Below are 16,811 nucleotides of genomic sequence, written 5' to 3'. Positions count from 1 at the left end.
GTATCATATCATTAATGTAAAAGTTGTATTGTTCATGAACCATCTTTTATGACAATTTCCTCACTTTTTATCTCTATCACATTAAACTTTTTATTTCAAGCTCTTTTCTTAACTAATTTAACAATATTTACTACGGACACAATTTCTTAAACATAAATTGGCAATATTTGTATTAATAGATCAATTTCTATCAGCCATAACCGAATTCTTACAAAGAGTTGTCAAGCCAAGCCTGAGGAGTATCTCAAAGGTTATTCCAACAGTACACGTGTAAGCAGGCAGAGCTAACAAATAACATTATATTTACTAAAGCCAAAAAGAAATATCTTCAATTCCCTTAATAAAAAGAATGAAGTATTAACAACCATGTATTAAGAATAAAGAAAATTTACAGTTATCTGCAGGGGAACCCAAAAAATATTGCGTATCCTCAATAAACACAGTGAAGATGAAATTTGTCTATACAACTGTCCAACCAGCATCGAGAGAAGATTTCTCAGAAGGAGATGGGGATTCAGACTTTGGCGGCTTCTTTGAGAACAAAGATGACTTGCTATCAAAGAAACTTGAGAATGATTGCCGACCAGACTTTTCTTCATCATTTATCTGATCCTTTGAGAGAGACCTCCTCAATAGTTTATCTTTGCCGGCAAACATAAGGCTAAGCCTCTTCAACGGGCTCTTTGGTTCATCAGTAACCATAGCTGATTCCTCTGTCTGCTTAATCATCTTCAGTGCTTCTTCAGGATTCAATAACATTCTCTCCACTGTTTCATATGCCTACGCAGGAACGTAACCATTAAGTTCTCTATTAAATGTATTAGCAAATAGTTGCTGATAAAATCAACTACCAACAGTTTTGGTATCAATTACATGTCCGGTGGAATAATTTTTTTGTTCCCCATGAGCTTACAGGTAGGGTTATCAACGAGCTTGTATGCTAAAAGAGGTAAACTATATAGTTCTGGAAGGGAGTATTCATAAAAGTTACAAGTTTCGTGCATTGTGATGGTCTTCGAGACTCTGCTTAATAAATTTATTTATATAGTGGACGACTGTTCAAATATGAGGATAAGGTAAGAATTTTCTCCACTGGATTACATGTCACATTGACCATTCATTTCATTCAAGTATTAATCAATATAGAGAGAGATCTGAAGCTTCGCATGGATTCCGAGAGATGCTATATATTAAGTCACTTATTCTAGAGAGTACTCACCTGGACAAGATCATCAACTTTCTCATTCAATTTGCTGCTTTGACAAGCGACAACTATGTACTCCTTGCAGTCATAGAATAACTTCGAGAAGTCACTGTTACTAGACAGCATAGGTTCAGCCATTGCAAACCCTAAACCAAGCTATATAATTAAAACCAAAGGTTATGATTAGAAATGGTACAAGCACCAATAGATATCAATCAAATTGAGACAACTTGTTAAGAGTAAAAAGAACACAGTGCATTTCTATCAAGAAACTTTACAAAGCTATAGCATTATTACGAAATTCATCAATCAAGATATATTTTGGAACATAATGCTTTGTGATTTAAAAATTCTGAAATAATTAAAAGTTCAGAACAATTATATTTCTTTAGCACAAAAATTGGTGACATAAAAGAGCAAATGTTTTAGCCCTCACAAACCTTTAACAGCCAATGCTACTGAAGTCTGTATGGCAAGGAGTTCTAAGTTTGATCAGCACGATGCCTACTAAGTGTTTGTCTTACATTTTCTTTTATTACGAAAAAAAGACAACAATGTTTATTGTTGTATTTAATTGAGAGTACACTGAGTCCAGTGAAGGCTATCATTTTTCTTTTAATGACAAAGACTATTACTATTAGTCCTACTATGTAACAGAAGAACATCCTCCTTACAACAACAGAAGCCTTACCCACCCTCCTTACACAGAAAAATATTAAATGTACTACTATATTTCATCGCAAAAAATGCCTAGATGTCTATACATTCTATCAATATATATTCTACAATCTGCTTTAGATTCAGTCGCCAGATTCCAAGAAATCAAAAAACACAATTTTCAAATTAAAAAAAAAATAAAAAAACTGTACACCACATACGAGTAGTGATAGTAATACTTTCAAGATCCATCATGTAATGATAAATGAAACTATCAATATACAACAAAACTAACCAATGTGATAAAAGATTAAATATAGAACTTACCAAAGAAACAAACAGCTGTTCAAAAAGATCAGATGGATGGATGTCCTCAAAAGCATTTAGGATGCCCTCCCTATAAATGAATGAAACACGGGATTCAAGATATGGCTTTTTGGTTGAAATATTTTTTAATACAAAAAATCCTCATCATCAACTTACACTGCCAAATCCTCATCAAACAGAGGTGCCTGCTTAACAGCTGGTACTGGTTTTGATGTTTCCCACAATTCACGCCACAAATTACCTATCATTGACATGTAATGAAGTTAAGAGAAGAGTAGCAGTATGAATCAGAAAAAAATAAGTGTTCAACTGTTCCCATGTTTCTTGCAGATTTTGTGGGTTATAACTTTCAATAAAAGTAAGACAATACTCAAGATTCACTTGTCTGCATAATGATTTACCATAAATATGATATAATATCCAGTTTAGGCAATATATATCTTACTGAAATGCTATATAGATTGAGGCATAGGGTGTCAATACTTTCAATTCTGTGGTTTCCCAAGGCAGTTAGGAATATGAAACCTAATCATCTATGCTGATATCAATTGAATTGACTGACAAAGGAAATTATTAATTCAACACTCAAAATTATTCAAACTATACAGTTAGACATTCTAGAACCAAAACTGACCACTTAGCCACAAAAGTTTTTACAACAACCTGCGATGAAAAATTCTCATCATGTATACTGAAGATTCTATGCATGCCTGCCTTGCAACTCCCCAAATCATATTGTAAAATTTTACTCACAGTTTGTGATAAGATACAGTCCACAAAATATTGTTTCAAGCAAAGTAAATCCACAATTTTACCAGATGTTGATGCTCCACTGACATAAAAATGGACAACAAAATAGTTGCAGCAGAATTTAAGTATCAATCCATGATGAAAAAGACTGAAAGTATACCTTCTTTTTGCATTCGCCGACTTAGCTGACCTCTGGCAGACAATAACTCACCACTATCAAAAACATCACTATCCTCGACACTTGCCTCATTGTCTGTCCAATCAGGAGGAGAGTGCCATCTTACAAAATCCTCCAAAATACATCCAGGATTTGCAGCCTAAAATATGATAACAAACGGAACTAACTCAAACAAAACATTAGGTACATTCAATATAGTAAGAAGCCATTGGGAGAGCCTTACCTTGAAAGCTTGCATATCAGACAGCAATTGGGAGCACCCAGCACCAACACTGACCATAAAAGGTAACATAGTAATCAAATGAGAAACGGCTATATGATCATCAATGTATTATAAAATAGCATTCTGTGAATGTTTTGTTGATCAACTAGTCCATCAATGCAAATCCTAGAAATTAGTTCTTAGGTTCAGACTCTAGCTAGACAGATACTGGTCCTGGACACAGTCTAGAAGTGAGTCAATAGGTCATATTAATAGGTTTTAGATCGTGTGAAACAATTCACAAAGGTGTAGAGGAACACATCTAACAAGCAATAAAGAGCCCAAGAAGCAAGAAGAAATTGATTATTTAATAAAAAAGTTCATGATATAGAACAGTGAACTGGGATCAAATACACACTATACATATATACAAGGAAAAGGGAAAATGCATTTAGATATGAGATAATGGATGGTAAAAAAATGAATAGCAGATAGCTTACATACCTCCCTGTCCGCAGCACAAACTCCTCTGTTTCCTTGATTAGATCTTCTGTAAGCAAAGGCCCTTCCTATACATAAAATAGTTCAAAGATCTAAATTATAACAGTGTGTTTGAGTAGTAATTATATATAAAAAAATAAATATCTGTCAAACCTGGGTGAGTGGAGAATACACAGGCTCGCCAGTTTCCAACAGTGTCATATCTCCAGCAAGACGATCTGCACCAAGTCGTAGAATAAGCTCCCCACTGTTTACTCTAGCATATAAAACAGGGCTTGCAGGAGCTCCAACATTATTATCAGATGATTCTTTTGTGCCTGAACTAGCTTGTATCATCATAGAGTCTAAAGATTCAGTGGCAATACTGCGGAACATTTTCCGAGAGATGCAGCAATTAATTACTTGAAAATGTTGATATAGAAGACATGACTTCAAATCAGGAATCTCGTTCTGGGGAACTCCTGGTAAGTGTTGCTCCTCATACCAAAGTTTTCTTAGCTGTATCAGTAAATTTAAATAAATAAGTTTATAATATTCTTCCTCAGCTGGTAATTACGGAAAATTAGCATTACTAGTCCTAATTATGTTCAAGTAACAGATCCTAAGCCAGAAGGTATTTGCATATGATTTATTTTTTCTTTTGTTGACATACTGATCTGAGGGGAGAAAAAAGGCAAATAGCTTTATAGTACACGTGGGATTGAGTTGTTTTGGTTTGAAAGCTTCCGAAGTTACCAATAACAGCATATGAATAATCTGCTGCCTTTTCCACAAATTTAATTTATTTGCAAAGGGAAGGGAAGGATAACTAGATGCAAACTTTATTAGACCAGTATACAAAAAAAGGAAAAAATTCACTACCCAACTCCTCAAGCAATATGAAGTTCTCAAACTTCTAAAATAACAATTAAAAATCAAAACAAGTAGAAAACAAAATATGACATTTCTCAATATGGCATTAAGTGATCCTGCATAATTATTTGCTGTGATCTAGATGAAGATATTAATGTAGTAATGATGATTCACTCGGTTACAAAGATCATAAGCCTTAAACTGGTTACTTTAGATAATAGTTCATATATAATGGAAAATATATGATCAATATTGTAAATAAAATTCAGAGCTCTTGGTAAGTAATAAGGAGTATGATGATATCAGAACTGGAAATTCTTTTGAAGATAAACATACTTCAGCAACAACACTGCACCAGAAAAGAGCCATTTTACGGACAGTCTTGTAGTTTCCAATGATTTCAGCTAGCTTAACAACAAGGCTTTCAGGAGGAGCACCATGAATATCTCTTGGCAAAGATGTCATGACAATTTCCTCTATATTAGAGTTGATCTTTCTTGTTAGGAAATCTCCCTCTGCGAATATCTTGCAAATATTACAATGAAAGTGAAAGATCATTGCAGATAGTGGGTTAAAGAAGACGAAGAGCATAAAAAGGTTCTTCAATGTAATTACATCATCAGCAAGCCACCTACAATTTACATACCTGGATCAAACAGAGAACTGATTAACTGCACAACTTTATCATTGCTACTAAACTCCGAAGTAAGATTGTCCTCCTTTTCACGTAGCACTAAAGCCTTAACTGCAGAGAGACTCAAGCCTGCCCTCTCTTTAGCGGGTGAAGAACCTCCTGGTGAAGCTATAAATTCTTTCATTGACTTCACTTTACTTCCGGCCCTAGTCAAAAGGTAAAATAAAAATTTAAGAAGCGAGATATATTATTGAGCATAATGTTTTTGAAGGACAGAACAAACTTCTTATGTTGCCGAAATATACAATAACATTGAATAGAACCTTGGAGTAGTTCACAGAAAGCTGCAGGAAAAAAGGGCAACAAAAGGCAAAATATTTGTAAAAACAATTACAACTTACTCAACAGCTATAGCCAATTGCTTGAGTACAGATGACGGAGGAATGGGATCCTTAGTTGCAGCAGTTAGGCTTTCAACTGAAGGAAATGATTCTGAAGCCTGAATCAAAGTTTTCATTCATACATCATTAAAGCAACCCATATGTGTAATAAATTGGCATATCAAAAAGATACTCATTTGTATGATTGAAAACGCAAAGTAATAATAAAACCCCGATTGTATCTTTAGCAATCTTTAGTTAATTTACCGGAAGGAGGGAGACCATGAGATTCCCACAACCAGTTTATTACAAGAATACCTTGCATTCCTAACTTACATATGAACTTTCTTGTTAAATATGATGACTTATCTTCCTGGTTTGGAGACTTCAATCATCCGCACACAGTTGGAGGTTGGAAGATGAATCCTCCAGTTAAAATGTTTCGTATTTTCTTACCTTGGCATCAAGATCATTCTTCACATTCAGGGTGTACAAATTATCATCGTAAAATGGAATTGCCATGTTCGCATCCCCAACTTTATCTGTATCTTCAACTTCTTTTCTCCCTCTCCGGATGTTCTTTATTCTATCTTGCCAATCCTGCTTTATTCCTAGATGTGGAGGCCTCCACTTTATATGCTTCAATTCACTGCGAATCTGCACCATCCCAAAGACCAATGTGCAAGTAAGTAACCACTCACTACATGACAAATGTTGCCTAATAACTACCTACCCATAAACGCAGACAAATAGGTAAAACATATTTCAATCATCTTTTAAGCCAAGACAGATTTCGTATCACAACACAAAAATGAAGATGTCACCTTCACGCTTATTGTGGATTCTAATTAATTTTGAGGAAGGACATTGAGTTGAGTGAACGAATTAAATACGAAACAGAGTTTATTAGTAATTAATTCACCAAATAATGAATTACAATACATCCCACCGAATCTAAATCTCCCTTCCTTCACGAACCTAAAATTAAAACCCAACTAAACAAACAATTATAGTTTCGTTTGATAATCAAATGTAGCTCCCGAAAGTGCACACATTGGGAAAAAAACAAAAAACAATCCAACCTCGGTAGGATTGAAAACGTTTCCGCTTCGAAACAGTTATCACCCAAATTTTATGGCCAACACGAAGTTCAAACTAAGAAATAATAATTAATATTAACAATAAATAATAAACAAAAGCAGAAGAATTAACAATTAACAATTAACAGTTAATTACTCTGATACACGCCGAATACCTTGGACTCGCTTTCGTTGTTGTTGTTGTTGCTGTTGGGAGAATCAGCTTCCGGCGACGAGTGCCTATCGTGATCTTCTTCACGGTCAACAAATTGAGTCAATGCTAATTCCGAAAATAGCAATTATTATTTTAATTATTAACTGTTTAAATCTCCCTAAAAATACGAAGGGAGAAGAGAAGGAAAGAAGAAAAAGGCAAATCTGTTTAAAGCTAGATAAACAAAAAAAGAAATCCAATAATAGGTCGCGAGAGATGTGGCGCCATGAGAACCTCACTCACCTCGATCAGATTTGAAATCCATAAGCACGCGCTCCGCTTTCGCCGCCGCGGAATGGAAGGCGATCCTCGCTTTCGACACGAAAGTCTGCTCCTCCATCCACACACACGCGTTCGCTCCTTCCTTCCACCTACCGTGAGGATTGAACCGTTGCGAGCTAGCTCTAACTCATCGCTTCCACCATTTGTAGTCAGCGAAACGTTACTTTGTGCAAAAACCGCATCAACTTCATGCTCATGTGACGCTTCCTATGGACTGAGAAACTACTCACAGTAGTGGAAGATCACAAGTTCAGTGCTCTTCACTTCTTCTCTGCACTGAAACGGGATTTTGTTTTTTCGGTTTTCTTGTTAATTCATTAAAATAGTTATTTTAGTGTGTTCCGTTTTTGCATAAATGAAATGCCTCTGTGGCATTTGGCCACCACTGTGAGTGGCCGGCCTTAAATTCGCTTACTCCAAACTCATACAATTCAAGAAAAAAACAAAACCAACATTCACATTAAATAAATATATATATCAATTTATTTTGACTGAATAAATATTTAACAATTATTTTATTTTATTTTGATAAAAAAAATATTTAACAAAGATTGTCAAGAATAAAAATGTCAGAGTGATCGAAAAGAGAAATTTTATCAAGAATTCATCTTCCAGTAATTTGTACTTCTCTTGTTATATGCTCCATTTTAATTGAAAATTCGTTTATAGTGATTTGTTTATATGGTTGAAACGAAACGATGAACTTAATAAAATAAAATTACGTTATCCATCTTTTTTTAATTAACACGTAATTTTTTTTTTATATATTTAAATCTAGAATCCGTATATAAATCTGAATCATACCGTTATATGAATTATTAGTTAAATGTCAGGTCAAGATTTAAAAATAAAATAAAAAACTATTTAACTTTTTTGAAAAAAAAAACTGCATGACTTAATTATTTTAATTTAACCATTTACATTAAGGTTTATGTCAATTCGCTTTCACATTTAAAAAATAAACTCTAACTATATATAGTACGTACATGGCTTAAATATATTTTTAATTCATTAAATTTAAGTTAAATTGGTTTCTGAATGTTGAAATTTAAAAAACAATCTTTAGCTCCTATAATTTTAAAAAAAAATTAGTTCATCTATCTAAACATCATATAAATATATATTCATATAACTAAATGTTTGAAAATCTAAAAAAAATGCCTGTGTAATTTACTTTCAACTAAATAACATTCAATTAACTAAAGTTTATACATGAAAAAGAATTAAAACTTTTATTAATATAAATTTAATTTCATTGGTTTAAAATATATTTTCTGAGATGACTTAACCTTTTTTTTTCTTATTAACTTTAGGAATGGACAATCAAATTTAGGCTATACTATTCAAAGTGGATTGGTAAACAAAGAATGCACCTACATATTTTCATGACTGTTTTCTTTTAATTCCGGGATGAAAAATTTGTATTTAATGGATTCAAAATTTAAAATTCCAGAACCAAGGATACAAATAAAAATTTGAATTGTAGAATCCAAATTGGATAATTTCAATATGTTTGAAAGTATGAAAATGCAAGAAGAAATCATGGGATTCATGAAGAAATTAACTGGGGATTAATCGAGACAGAGAAAAAGTGATCTACACCAATGAGTAGAAGAAATCCCCACAGTTAAGTAAACGTAATGCAACCAGAAAGATTTGAACACCATTATGATTTGGTATAACCTATGCTTATCATAATTTGGTGCAACCCAATTAGGAGTGTACTGATTTTGTTTGGTTGTTACCAAACAGATTCTATTATACTCTCTTTTTTTTTATGAATTTCAACTCTGTAAGATAGATCACATTCTGAATTTACAAGCCCGCAATAAATTTGTTTTCATATTAAAATCTCATTAAATGAGTTTTAAAAATATTAATATATATTTTATTTAAATAATGTTAGAATCGTACAAAAATTATCATAAATTCAACTAATATTTTTTAATTAAACATTTCACCATATATATTATAGTAGTATCTTTCAAATATAGTATCCAATACATATATCCAACACAAATACATATATATTATAGTAGTATCTTTCAAATATAGTATCCAATACATATATCCAACACAAATACACCTAAGAGATTTAAGAGAAGTGTCAAAAGGCTCAAATGTGTCCACTAGCCATTTAGTGGTTACTTTGTCCATACACAAAGTAAATTATTAAACTTCTAAAATAAGTGATTTATCTTAAACAAATTTTAAAACAAGTCATTTATTGTTTTTTAATGCTTATAAAAAATTATTTGTTGGAAAAATAACTACAGTAGCAACATTCCAGAAGTCCTTTTACCAAACAAAAAGTCCTTTTTTTTGGGATAGCGAGTTTTTTCGCAAACTAGAATACAAAATAAAAAGTAACTTTTCATTAAAAATGGATGACATCAAGTCAACCTATTCTGATTTATCCAAAGTACGTGAGAAAAATAATTGAAGAGCACCCCACATACATAGCATTAAACATATTACAGTAGCAGTGTAAAACATCAGTACAAAATTACTTTCAAAACAATCTTTCGCAGGATAGATAAAATATAAATGTACGTTTACACATAAAACACCTTTGCCTGTTGAACACGACAATTCGTCCAGTCAAAGCCTCTGAAGGAGCAATCAGCACAATTCAAGAAGCCCGTCATACCGAATATCAATTTTTCAGATTAAAAGCTTCTCAATAGCGTCCTGCACACAAACAAAATACTCAGAATCCTTATTTATTCACTATAACTAGATAAACCACTTGTTAAGAGCCCACTTAAGACCCAGTGATTTTTGGTTAGCTTATTACTTGTGATATCATATAATACTTAAATATGATTTTATCAGATTTTACCACAACTCAATTACAATGAACACAATGAATAGTTACTCAACACATTTACCAGTCGAATGATTTATCAAGATTTTAACATCACTAATGATCAAGACAGTTAGCAATTACATGAATAATATTAAAGTAAAGCCATTTGAATACCTTTAGTTGCTGAATTTGTGATTTCAGCTGACTTCCTTCATTGGTTGTTACAGAACATGCAATCACTGGCCGTGTGACGCCACATGCCCGCCCAAGTGCTTGTTTTGATGGGACGAATACATAGGGGACATTCTAAAAGATTCAAATTAAGCATACACAGGTAAAGGTTACTTTGCTGCTATATACATAAAATCCAAGAAACATAACAGAATTGAAATGACATTAAACGGGATAGTCTAAGGCCAAAGAAAATTATTCAAATTGAAATTTACATCTATAGCTATCTCAATCTTTGCCGACATTATGTCTGGCTAATTTCTTTCCAACTTCCAATGTGTGATTGATCACTCAGTAAACTCAACCACAAAAATATGAAAAGTTATGTTCATTTTCTCGGGAAGACGTCTGACAGAAGAAAAGTCTTACAATCTAATAAAGGCATAAGATGGTAAAGTATCCTCATATTTGGAATAAGGACAAACTGTAAAATACAAAACCAGTAAAATAGTAGAGATATACGACAGACAGGGGGCAAATGAAAATAACTTGTATAAAGTCGTGACAAGGGTTATTGCGAACATGCAAAATCTCCATCAAAGTAAAAGTTTGGTTTAGCATCACATAAATGTTACTTGTTGTACATACAGATAGCATATTAATAAATTGAAAATGAAAATAATCTATTGTCAAATGCAAAAGACCCAAGCATCAGAAACTGAAAATTAAGCTATTACAACTGATAGTTGACACAGTTTATGAATTGGGAGTGTCTTCAGATCCATTTCTAAGCATTAACACAAGTCTAATCATATCCAGCTCCGGTCAGACAGGAACCATGAATATTCTGAAATTTGAATCTTTAGAAGATATGCTAATAGCTTTATTCTGTTTGAAACAAAAATCATAGGAAAATACACAAAAAGAAGGGAGACTCAATGACTACAATGGTAATCCCCAATTAGTAAAAAAATCATTATATAATTCTGATGTTACAGCAGAGGTTGCAGTTAATTATTTATGTCAAACAAAATAAAACAAGGAGACGGATCATTGAGATATAATCATTACACACTTTTTAGTTTTAAACAGATTAACGTGCTTATAATTTTCCGGCAACTCCCTAGTAGGAGGGATCAAAATATTAGAAGTTCCAGCAAGGCAGAGTTCAGTCCGAGAACGTTCGCTCACGAACATATTTACTCCGTAATAATATATTTGAAGTTCAGTCTCTTGATATAATGTATTTGCATACTTTACCTTATTTTAAGCTTCTTTACCATTTTAGTTTTCTTGTTTATTCTCATTCTGCTGTTTATGATAAATTGTCAACAATTAAATTGCATAAGAAACATTTGCAGGGAAATAGATTACCTTGTCCTCAGCAAGCAGAGGAAGATGGAGTAGAATTTCAAGAGGCTCGGTGTCTGCCGCCATGACAACGAACTCAGAAATGCCTCTGTTCAGAGTCTTGGTGGCTGAAACGAATCGAATGCATCAACACCAATCATACTTAACCACTTTTCTTCATATACTCTTTTTTTTAACATCAGAAAGAACGAAAAAGAAAGAAGAAAAGAGATTAAAACCTTCATTAGCACCCTTTTTGAGCTGCTTGTAGTTGGCAGCTTGTTGCACAAGATCGAGTATTGTTATTGAGAGTTGCGCATCGGCCAGAGGGTAAGCTTTTGGGTTCACGGTCTCTCCTGTCTGCAAAACAAACAATGATTAAACAGAGAAAACACAAACAAACGAGAAACTTCAACATTCAGAAAAAAAGATAACGAAAATTCTGAGAAGCGAGTGAGGAAGAACCAACCATTTTTGGATGCTCGGTGATTGCAGAAAGAGAGAAGAGGCTAGCTAGGGTTTTGAGGGGAGACGAGAGAAAATAACTTTGGAGCAATAGGGTTTAAGTAATGAGATACTCACACACACACTTAATCTTCACCCTTCGATTCATCCTACGGTCTACATTCACTCTTTTCATTTTCAAATATAGTCTCTACAATAAATAATAATATTTTATCAAAATATTAGTAACTAATAATAATACTTTATGTAAATAATATTAATAATATAATAATAAGAAGAAGAAGAAGAAAAAAAGTAATTCAAGAGGAACTATACTATTAAAAGGCTCATAAGTGTTATATTTCTAAAAGAAATTTAAATTTCAAAACCATTAGTATGGTGACACTTTATGATAACAAAATTAATTTTTTATTATAATTATTAAATAAATATGTTTATAGTTTTAGTTTTTTATTGTCAGTAATTAATTAAGTTTGTAAAATAATTATAAAATCTAAAAGTTAAAATAATAAAATAAGTTATAGACATTTATAAAATGAAATTCTCTTTATAATTAAAAATTATTTTCACTTTATTTATTATTTAAAATATTTATTTGTGTAACTCGTCTTTAATCTATAAATATTTATATCGATACTGGTAATATTAAAAAATCTATGATAACCAATTTTTTTTTTTTTTAAATATAGAACTTTCTTATTTAAAATATAAATTATGATCTTCTCCATATTTTATTTTAAAATATTTTTATTTGTGAAAATTTAACGGGTTGACTATTTTATTTAAAAAATAAATAAATGACAAATATAATATTAGAAAATATAACTAAAAAGTGTATTTAAAAATATTTTAAAATTAAATAATTTTAGTATTACATTGTTTTTATAATCAAGTATATTTATAGTTGTACTTTATTGTGAATTTTGGAATTTAATTATTCTGAGTGGTGGTTTAAGTATTTTAATATACTAAATTAATATTTTTATGATAAAAAATGTAATTACAACTTAGAATTATAATTTTAAATAACTTCTTAATATCAATAATTTTACTATAAATAATTAATTTTAATTACAATATAAATAACATTTGACATTACTTTTTATTTGTTTTACTTTTTGGATTTGTTAGGTTACACTATAATCTTACTCACAAGATAACTTACTGTTGGAAAGGAAAAATCAAAAGTAGTTTTTCTTAGTTTTTTTCTGTACCGGTAGGCACCGGATTAACGCACGTGACCGACCGACCGAGTGCAAAATAAATGTAAGGGCAACTATGTGACTGACAAGCTAAGGTGGTTAAGATACACCTCCGAAGAATAAGGAATATGCGTTTAAAGAAGATATGTTACCCGGATATTCCGGAGCACGACAAGACATATCCATAACCACCCTGAGCCCAAGGGATAGAAAGCCCATTAGGCAATCCTATAAATACTGTGCTCAAGTCAGAGAAAGGTATGTTTTCATTCACTTACGAAACCGCGCTTAGAATCTCATACTTACTTGAGCGTCAGAGTGCCTTCGCAGGTACCCTCTCCCGCCCGACCGAATGAGACACCAAAAAGGAACGACCAACTGAAGGAGACACCAAAAAGGAATCAGCAATCTCATTACGTCAACCGACCGTGCCTGGGCCCCATTTCTCCAAACAGGTACAATTGGCGCCCACCGTGGGGCCGATGCAAGATTTCAATTTTTAAAGCTATAATGGTTGCAACAAGGGACAACAACGACGCTATGGCAGAACAGATGACTATGATTCAAACCCTCCAAACTCAGATGGAGGAACTGCGGCAAAAGGGGATGGAAGACCGTCGTCAACACGAAGAGGATAAACACCGCCAAGAGGAAGAAATCGCCTTATTGAGAGAGCAGAATGCGCGACTCCAGCGACAGGTCGATAATCCCGAACAAGAAGGCCAATCCCATATGGCCGACCGAACCGCGACACCAATCTCTCGCATACACCGGCCGACACTAATCCTGCTTCCAGAGCTGGAACAGTCGAAAGAAAGTCAAGTAAAAGGGGTCATCCTTTTACAGACGAAATCATCACCACACCACTTCCTGACAAATGGAGAGGCCTCGCCATTAAACTCTATGACGGCTCAACCGACCCGGACGAGCATTTAAATGTTTACAAGACGCAAATGACTTTGTATACCACAGATAACAATGTGTGGTGTAAAGTATTCCCCACGTCGCTCCATGGAGAACCTCTTACTTGGTTCTCTCTTCAGGGCATTGAGTAGCTTCAAAGATTCTTTCTATGTCTCTCACCCACTGGTCTGCTCCATCTGGATTTACCTTGCCATTGAATTTGGGTGGATTGTGTCTCATAAAATCCTCCAAACTAAAGGTATGGGGTTGTTGATGAAGCTGAGATGCTTTTGCTACTAATCTAGTTGTTTCTAATTGATGAAGGGCGGCCTGATGCTGTTGTGCCATAGCAGCACTTTGTTGTTGCAAGGCTGTTGCCATCATCTCTATTGCCCGAGTTAAGTTGGGCATATCTACTGGTGGAGGAGGAGTAGGTGGTCTACGTGCCATCTTCTAAGCACATAAAGAATTGGATTAGAAATTACTAAAAATTTACAACTACATCTTTAAGACAAATTAACTTCAAAGAAATAATCATACAAAATAAGTTAAAACCAATCAAAACTTATCCCTAAAATGTACTCTAGCTACTTAGAATTAAGATAGAAAATAATCTTGATCTAGTCATGAGTGTGCACCCTCACCACTCTATCAAGATTCTTTTCATTCTTAATACTTTCATCTTTATTCATAACAATTAAATTTATTTGACTCAAACACAAACAAGATTTCAAGAAATCAACTTTATCAAACATCTTATTAGAAACTTTTAACTAAGTCTTGAGGCTAGACTTAAACAAAAATCTACACGCAGGAGAAACAGAATAAACCCACTAACCTCAGGTTATCCTAAGGATGAACTGCTATGATACCATTAAATGTAACACCCCAGAAAATAACATCTAATTATTACAATACAAGTTCTACGTATTTCTATACAAACTTGGAGTTTTTCAAAACATTCCTAATACATGATTAGGATTTATAGAAATACAAATATTTACATATCCATAGCTCAAAATAAAACTCTGAAACCTCTAAGGTTTTCCTGCACCTGTATGGTCATCTGCTCGTGTACATAGTACAGTCATCGCAGTTTAAACACAACACAAAAAGTAAGGGTAAGCTAGTGAAAATAGAATTTTATAATATACGAAATTAAATTAAAAGAGAAAATCAAATTACATGGCCAATTTCTCAATTATTCAATCGTCTTCAAATTACAACATAAATCAATCACATAGATCTCACATGGATCTACACATCCAAAATATTCAACAAATAACGTCTTCCGGAAGACCCGTATTAAGTAAGTCCTACCAGAGACTAACACCTGATCCAAAGATTACCAGCGAATCCAACAGAAAGGACCAGGGTAAGTTCAATACAACCCAAGCCGTGCATCTCATATGTCACGGTGTGCATGAACTCCCCCATCAGCTTCTCACCACCTGATATCTTAATCTATGTGACTTAGATCATCAGTGAAGCTCGGAGATCTCTGTTACCACATAGGCATCAATACTTAATACACAGCAAACATCAGTCCATACATTATCCCGACATCAATACTTAATACACAATGAACATCAGTCCATACATTATCCCAAATGTATGAATTCAATTCCATACCATTTCGTCATACAATATCATTCAAAAAGTGATCCAAAATATTCAAAAGTCTATTTGACATAAAAAAAATAACACTTTAATACTAAATCATCAAAATCAAATATTTCCACAACTTAAATCATATATAAACAAACAAACCAATATATATAAACACACAACATCCCTGCAAGAGAAATTGAATATTGGGACCACGTCCCTTCCACATCCAGATCTTCTAACCTAGGGTTCTATTAAAAATTAAATTTAGCTTTCCAAGCAACTTTTAGAATTTTATTCCCCATCGTTTGGATAAGCTTAAAGATTTACGGGCCTAATGCAAATTATCCAAACAGAACAAAATTTCAGTATATAATAGAATAAGTTGAGAGGATTAAACTTCTCAACTGACCCCATCAAGATTGATGACTAAATCCTAAAGAAAAACAGAGAACAAAGGATATTTAGAGTAAAAATGAACTTACTCTGTTTGAAAATCTGATCGGGTAGAAATGTTCCTTAACTCCTCAGCTACAGCGCGTGGTATGATCAGATTCTAAAATAGATGAAGATTGGGAAAAAGAAAATTAGGAGAGAGGGAGAGAAGAGAATATGGAGAGAGAGAGAAAAAGAAGAAAAAAATGGTGCGTGTGCAGGGGGTCTGTGCGTTGCTTTTCTTTTTAATGCTGTCACATTATATACTGAAATTATGAAGACAATAAATTACTAATTTTATAGTGGAAGCAAAATTAATATTAAATATATTAAAAAGTTCAAACTAAATACGTATGTACGCTTACATTTTTATATGATTTTTTAAAATTATAAAAGTTTGATAACTTTGACACACTGATTATTATTTTTATCTTATTTTATTATATGTAGTTATTATTTTAAGAAATAATTTGTTAAACACAATTTTAGTGGACTAAAAATATTATTTATAGCTACACAATTTAATCATCTCATGCGTCGCGCTTCCAGTATACATTTTAATAAGAACAACATAATTCATTAAAATATAAACGATAATACAAAATGTA

At 32.9% G+C, this 16,811-nt stretch overlaps 2 protein-coding genes across 5 annotated transcripts; both read right to left on the bottom strand.

The window, feature by feature from the left end:
- Positions 1-285: 285 nt before the first annotated feature.
- LOC137827259 (Rab3 GTPase-activating protein catalytic subunit) lies at positions 286-7,704 on the bottom strand. Of its 4 annotated transcripts, none has more exons than XM_068633533.1 (14): positions 7,222-7,704; positions 6,941-7,017; positions 6,142-6,342; positions 5,707-5,804; positions 5,318-5,511; positions 5,008-5,186; positions 3,973-4,317; positions 3,823-3,887; positions 3,340-3,388; positions 3,099-3,255; positions 2,345-2,429; positions 2,189-2,258; positions 1,220-1,360; positions 286-780 (listed from the first exon to the last, which is right to left on the bottom strand). In XM_068633533.1, the coding sequence occupies exons 1-14, from the start codon at positions 7,316-7,318 to the stop codon at positions 460-462; spliced, it is 2,079 nt and encodes a 692-aa protein (XP_068489634.1). In that variant the 5' UTR covers positions 7,319-7,704; the 3' UTR covers positions 286-459. The 4 variants fall into 4 exon arrangements, with proteins under 4 accessions (XP_068489634.1, XP_068489635.1, XP_068489633.1 ...); XM_068633534.1 differs by having other exon boundaries at positions 6,941-7,014; XM_068633532.1 differs by having other exon boundaries at positions 6,941-7,044; positions 7,222-7,657.
- A 1,995-nt stretch (positions 7,705-9,699) lies between these two features.
- On the bottom strand, positions 9,700-12,191 carry LOC137827258 (uncharacterized). Its single transcript, XM_068633531.2, has 5 exons — positions 12,060-12,191; positions 11,830-11,950; positions 11,615-11,718; positions 10,244-10,375; positions 9,700-9,951 (listed from the first exon to the last, which is right to left on the bottom strand). The coding sequence occupies exons 1-5, from the start codon at positions 12,060-12,062 to the stop codon at positions 9,925-9,927; spliced, it is 387 nt and encodes a 128-aa protein (XP_068489632.1). The 5' UTR covers positions 12,063-12,191; the 3' UTR covers positions 9,700-9,924.
- Between the last annotated feature and the right edge of the window lie 4,620 nt (positions 12,192-16,811).

This window comes from Phaseolus vulgaris, chromosome 8 (genome assembly GCF_051622355.1).
Source record: "Phaseolus vulgaris cultivar YP4 chromosome 8, ASM5162235v1, whole genome shotgun sequence".
NCBI lineage: Eukaryota > Viridiplantae > Streptophyta > Magnoliopsida > Fabales > Fabaceae > Phaseolus > Phaseolus vulgaris.
Note: the sequence above shows the minus strand (reverse complement) of the source record. Positions and strands in the feature narration are given on the sequence as shown.